This window comes from Myxine glutinosa, chromosome 2 (assembly GCF_964187855.1).
Source record: "Myxine glutinosa chromosome 2, kmMyxGlut1.1, whole genome shotgun sequence".
Lineage (NCBI taxonomy): Eukaryota > Metazoa > Chordata > Myxini > Myxiniformes > Myxinidae > Myxine > Myxine glutinosa.
The window spans coordinates 150,315,399-150,322,037 of record NC_136262.1 but is presented as its reverse complement, the minus strand read 5'-3'; the positions used below and the strand labels follow the sequence as shown (position 1 = coordinate 150,322,037).

The 6,639-nt window shown below is 46.9% G+C and overlaps 1 protein-coding gene across 1 annotated transcript; it reads right to left on the bottom strand.

The window, feature by feature from the left end:
• Positions 1 to 739: 739 nt before the first annotated feature.
• On the bottom strand, positions 740 to 3,995 carry LOC144890918 (uncharacterized). The gene is made up of 2 exons (XM_078772813.1): positions 2,356 to 3,995; positions 740 to 1,729 (listed from the first exon to the last, which is right to left on the bottom strand). Exons 1-2 carry the CDS (start codon positions 3,976 to 3,978, stop codon positions 872 to 874), a joined length of 2,481 nt encoding a protein of 826 aa, XP_078628939.1. The 5' UTR covers positions 3,979 to 3,995; the 3' UTR covers positions 740 to 871.
• Between the last annotated feature and the right edge of the window lie 2,644 nt (positions 3,996 to 6,639).

Below are 6,639 nucleotides of genomic sequence, written 5' to 3'. Positions count from 1 at the left end.
CCCCCCTCTATTTACATGAATGGTTTGGTCCATTCGCAACGACCACAGAACCCCCCCCTCTATTTACATGCAATGGTTTGGTCCATTCGCAACGCCAAAGCGAACGGCGAACGGCTAAATCGCCATAGCTCGGTAAGTACTTGTCCGATTAATTTCAAACCTTGAAAAGGCACATCCTCGGGTCCCCAGCAATATACCTGGCAAGTTTAAAGTATATCGGACCCGTGGTTGTCGAGAAACAGCGGTCACAGACAAACAAACAAACGTACAAACGTACAAACGTACAAACAAACACACAGAGATTACTGGAATTATAGATAGACTAGGGCATGCCCGTATAGTGCAGCGGCATAGCAAACCAATTGTGCATTTTGTGATGGAAGCACCAAATTTGGCAGAATGATAGAATATTATATGGAGAACATTTTCAGATATGGAACCACTTTGGAATTCACCCCAATGTGGCCGCCATATTGGATTTCAAAATGGCGGCTTAAAAATCTTTAATTACAAATATTTCTGGTTCTATACCAGCTACAGCCTTGATTTTAGTGTCTGGATGTACAAACTTGAGGTCAAGGAATTGAATGGTTCTACTTAGAAGTTGATTTACTGACGCCATATTGGATTCCAAGATGGCGGCTTCCGAAAATCTGCTGACCGATATCTCTGGTTCTATGCCAGCTAGATACTTGATTCTGGTGTCTAGATGTACATTTCTGAGGTCAATGAATTGAATGGTTGTATTGAAATATGTTTTAATGCACATAAGCAACTGATAATCCCATATTACGTACATTGTATACACACGTTCAGCAAGAGAACTAGCGAGCGTATTGCATCAAGTCATGCCAAGTGTCACAGTTCCAACTCAATGTGAGCAGTCACCATCACAGGCACACAGTGCTGTGCATTTCAGAGCCGCTTTCTTGCACTTGCATCTCCCACTGCAACCGTTTTCGCACCCACAACAGATGAGTTCATAGCAGGATTTGGCAGCTTCTGGTAGTGTTGTCCACAGAGGATCGAACTGTCCGTCATTGTCCACCCACCCCCAGTCGCATGGTGATGGGAGATAGCAGTGTGGGACAAGAGACTGTCCCCAACAATGTCCACCCTGGTAAGTTGCTCTCTTCACGTGTTGTACTAGGGCGGCCTGTGTTGGAGGTATTGCTTCAATGGATCGAGATTTCTTTGCAAAGAGTTTCTTTCTTGCCAGATTCACCTCAGAACATGTGCATGTGCGGTCGTACAGAAGCACTACGTATCTCTCCAGGGTTGCCAGTGTATCCTCAGAGATCTCACTTGGTGCAGATGCCAGGTCCAGGAATGCATTGGTCACTTCTGGAAAAGTTTCCCATACTGCCCATGCTGTTTTCTTGCCACGACCTGCAAAGCTCGAGACGGTATCACACCCTGTGATTGCATGGAAGATTGGCAGTGCCTTGGCTTTGTCTGGTCCCAGGGTAGCAGACAGCTCGTGTGCTGCTATGTAGCGGAAGTTCTTTCCGGTTCCAAGCGCTAACCAGAGTTCGTCCACTACCTCATTAAGCTCCTGGGCCATCCACACAGCGAGAACCACCACATCTGTGTCCACGGTGCGGATGAGTACTCTGCGGTGTCCAGATTTCATAGCAGCTGCTGCGTGGAGCATCATGCGCGTGTCTGCTTCCTCGTGATTGCACGGGGCCAAAGCGGCTGTGTCTGCACATGGTGGTACAGCAATGACCTGTTGGTGTAAGCATGAACAATACCGTGATGTAAATTAAATGTGAATTCCTTTGGTGTAGGTGGTCACGAATAAAACCTGACATGAATCTGCATAACATTTATTAATTTATTTCAGTACATTATTTCAAGTACATAAATACAGGGCAATTATTATTATTATTATTATTATTATTATTGTTATTTACTTGGCATCAAACACATGAAATCATACAATATGACATTGCACATATAACAGTAGCCTGTTCATGTACACTCCCCCAAGATGCCAGGAAAGAAAAAAGCAATTCAAGAACACTATGGCCAATAGGCCTTTCTTAACAATTTGAGGGAGTGTACCGTGGACAGCTAAAGATTATATATACAATACAAAATATTATTCCGAATAGATAATACAAATCGGGATTATATAATCAAAATTAAATTATATGAAAAGAATACACATATGTGGGTAAGAATTTACTCTACAACAGCATAAATCAATAATACATTGTATAATATGTACTGAAACCACAGAAGATTGTACACACACTCTCAAACACACAAGCAGGCACGCACCCACTCTCACCACCCAGACACATACACACACTTTCACTAACACACACTAACATACATCATGCACATTACCTGTTCACCGTCAGTAGCAATCAGCTGTTTGTCTGGCACATCGATGGACTCCGTGACCTGCTTAGACAGAAAGCTGAAGAGTTCCTCCTTGTTCTCGTCGACACGGAGGAAACTGTGCCAGTTGCCTGGTAGGAGGGCAGAGCCAGTGACACGTCTGCGTATTCCCTTGCCTCTGTTGGTCCTTGCAGTTGCCTTCAGGCTGCCTGACTTTGCATAGCGGTCCCACACTAGATCGAGACGAGATCGATGTTGAAGCTGTGACATAATGTATGGAACGAATACTTTTGTGGCATAGTCAAGAAATGTTTTGGTCTGGCCTGGGCTCAGCATTTGAACTATTACAGCTCCATCGAGGATCACAGAAGATACTTGTGGTGGGTCCGACTTTGTTTCGACAAGCTGTTCTAAGGGCTGCAACAAGTCAGCTTTGGAACCAAAGCGGAGCTGTCCATTTTGCGAGAGTGCTGGCGGATGTGCGCTGTTCTCATGTTTGAAGAACTGCTCGAGACCCCCATCTCTGGTTTGGCATGCGATGTATAGTCTGGAGAAGAGCTCTGAATCACTCTTTGCAGAGGCTACTTGTTGTTTGCTCTTCTGGGCAGCTTTGACCTTGATGGATGAAAACAACGGGAGTTTGTTGCGTTTGATGACATCATTGAGTGGCTTGGATCTGTCTGCCAGACGTTCCTTCGCAAATGAATGGAACTGATCTCTCCCAATCTGTACAGCTGTACGCACAGTATCTACAACAGCTGGGCCCAAGATCTCCAGTGTGCCCAGGACCAGCAAATCTGTGCTTTCTTCTTCAAAGGGGCTGCCCATCTCTTCGATGACTGTTGTCAGTGCACGGACATCTTGGACGAACTTCTTCTGCACACTGTCGGTTTGCTCATGGTGGTGGGTGTGCTCTCCCCTTTGGCGCAGTTGCTGTGAGGTCTCAAATTCTGTGATGACCCGAGCAACTTCGGGGCCAGCCACCATCCACCGTCGAAGGGCACTTGGATTTTCAGTTAGGCCCACTGCCCCGCCATCGCCTTTGACCGTGGCATTGTTTTGTTCATGAGCCTGGTCTAGGGAGATGGCGGAGAAAGCATGCCTAGTCTTCTTGGATGTGAAGTGCCCCGCATGGAACTTGGCAGCAACATCTGGGTGTTTCTCTGCAATGCCAACCATGTCCCTGATGTGGACTGGTAACCAGCGAGCATAGTGGATATGGTCCAATGCAGCGAACCATGTAGCTAGCTCTGGTAGGGTGTCCATGTACAGCGTGAAGTTGGACTCTCTCAGTGAACATATGTAGAGGAGTATACAGAGCTCCAGGTTAAGTACAGTGGCCCAGTACTGAAACTGTGGACATGCCGCTGCTCTCTGGTCACACCATGCCTCGAACTCCAATGGTTCCTCATCTCTTGCAGTTGCTCTTTCGTTGTATATGTCATATGCACGATGCTGCAGTATGTGTAGGGCAGCAACAGTTACTTGGTGGGCGCGTCTTGTACGGCTGACGTGAGCTGCACGCAAGAAGGAGCCTGCTGTGCCAGCTGTTGCTATCTCTGCCTGAACCAATGCCTGTGTCCAACCGCTGTCTTGCAGCCAGTCTCCTGCTGTCTTCAAAGCTGCCATCTCTGTGTGTAGACCACCCAGCATGACCACAAAGAGATCTTCACCATGTGTGTCTGGCCAGTTCTATTGCACCTGCTTGGCGATCGCATAAAGTGGTTGGTCCAGTGTGACGACGGGTATCTGTCCAGGGTTTAGCTCATTGATCGCTGCTTTCACGACATCCATGGCATGGCGGATCATTGGCACTGAGTGGGCTTGGTCATGGAAGAGGGGAAGCAAGGCAGTGGGTGTGACTGTGATACTAGTATCCTTGGCCGATTGGTTCTCTGCGTGATGTGCAGCCCAAGAAATGTTTCCTGGATTCTGTGTGTCACCACTGTCACATGCATCCTTCACAGTCTGGAGCCACCTCTTCTCTTTATCCAGTTCAGCTTGTGCAGGATTCCTCTGCAGCGACGCCTGGGTTCCAGCTGGTACAGGGTGGCTTTTGGCAAGTGAACTAAATGGTTGTACATCTGTGTAATACCGTGGAAGGTCCTCCACAGTCTTGACATTTGAGACACCCCCGATGATGACAATACCTCGGTCTGTGCCTTGATTGTCATAGTCTGGATGTTGTATCAATGAAATACCAGTTCCGTGGAAGGAGTCGTGTGCTGTCGTGGAACTGGGATTGTGGTCTATATTATCCACAGCTGATGTGGTGAACACTCCACCGCGGAGCTTTGGGGGACAGACCACCTTCTCCGCCCGAAAGCGCTGACAGACCCCGTTCCCCAGCTCTGCAGAGATCCGTAGCACTCTATCATAGGCAATGCTGATCCCTAGTCCAGATAATGTGTCAACCAGTTCCCTCTTTCTCGTATGGGCTTGAAGCATCAAGCCAAGATATATTGGCAAAGGAGTCTCTTGACTAATGCTGCGTCGTACGTCTGTGCCTGCACCTCTCCTCTCATGCTTCACACTGTTGTATTTGAGAAGTTGAGCTATTGTCACAGACGCCGATGCTGATGACTGACATGCCTGATCTTTGATGCCTGCGCCCTCTAAAATCATGGAGACCATTGTCAGCAGCAGTTGTGGCACAGACTCTTCTTGACATTTGTTTGAGAAGGACCCATTGAAAGGCTGAGATGACTGGAACATATCCTTCCTTATAATCCCTGCAGCTCGTGCCAGGTGCACAACATCACTGTCAATATCATGTTGACATGCCTTGGCTAATGCACTGCCAATGTCTTCCTGAAACACCAGCAGGACATCTCTTCCCTGCCTGTGCTCCTGCAGATCAGGGAAGTGTGCCAGGATACGCTCCTTGAGTCTGGTTGTATGGACTCGTGTTTCCAGCACAACTCCGAACTGTTCCATTCTCATTGTGTAGAGCTTGGTGAGGTCTGCCATCTTGAATACAGGAGCAGTGTCTTCTTCTTTAGCAGTTTCCTCTATGTACGTTACCAGTTCAGCAAGGACTATTGCTGAAATGACATCTACCGTGCTCTGGCTTTGCTCAGCAAGCTTTTTTGCTGCCCTCACGCGGTTGTATAGGGATGTCAAACATTTCTTATGGTACTTGGCCTCTCTTGCGACCATGTCCCCAGCACTCAGTTGGGCTAACAAAGTGGTATCCTGAAGAAACTCTGCAGCCTTGCGAACGTGTTTATCTAGTTCCAATGTCGCTGCTTGATGAAACTCCAAACCAAGCTCTTGCTGGCAGAAGAAGCACAAATTGTCGCATATGCTATCAACACAAGCTGCCTGAGACCTAGTAAGCTTGTACTTATCTGTGATTGTACTGGGGATAGGGCTTCCCTCTGAATGACTTCTCTTCTGTACCCGCTGTAGCTTGGTAGTGTTATATTTCACCCTGCATGACTTGTGCCACTTGGCTTGGTGGGCAGCTAGAGTGGCAGCTATCCCTTGGCCTTCATCCAGTCGTTGCAAGTCCACGTCTTGTGGCAGCTTGCCTAGTTTATTGAATGCTGATAGATTGTCTTCAAGTGTCTTGTATCCAGCACCTGCATCAGTTCTTTTCGTGACAGCAGGACACTGTAGGGACTCTCCTATATCAACTTGACACAGAACACAGAGTTCCCAGTCCAGTGGCGTCTTTGGCGTTGAAGTTACATGCTTGGTAACATGAACTAACTTGAACTGCTTCGACATGATTGAAACCTGGATGGAGCAAACAAACAAAAAAGTCGTTTAATTAGGGGTTAATCAACGGACCAGCATGTTTTATCTACAGGACAATACATGACCCCCCCTGAAATTTGACACCAAATGACCTCTTTTAGGGGTATTTTTGGCCGAAATTTTCAAACTTTTCACTCCCCAGACCCCTAGATGTTCCCTTGAGCTCAGAATCGCCGCTGTAATGTGTCTACTGATGTTAGAAAAGATATAGGGTGAATGGGGCAATAATTGTGCCTGTAGGATTTGTTTCCGCCACCCCCCCTAAGGGTTACAGATTTTTAAAGCCGCCATTTTTAAATCCAATATGGCGGCGACCTTGGGTGAATTTCAAAGTGGTTCCATATCTGAAAATGTTCTAAATATAACATTCTATCATTGTGCCAAATTTGGTGCTTCCATCACAAAATGCACAATTCTTCTTAAATTTTTGCTATGCCGCTGCACTAGTACTATATCTATATCTAAAATTATATCCCCCCCCTCTATTTACATGAAATGGTTTGGTCCAAAGCGAACGGCTTGCGAGTG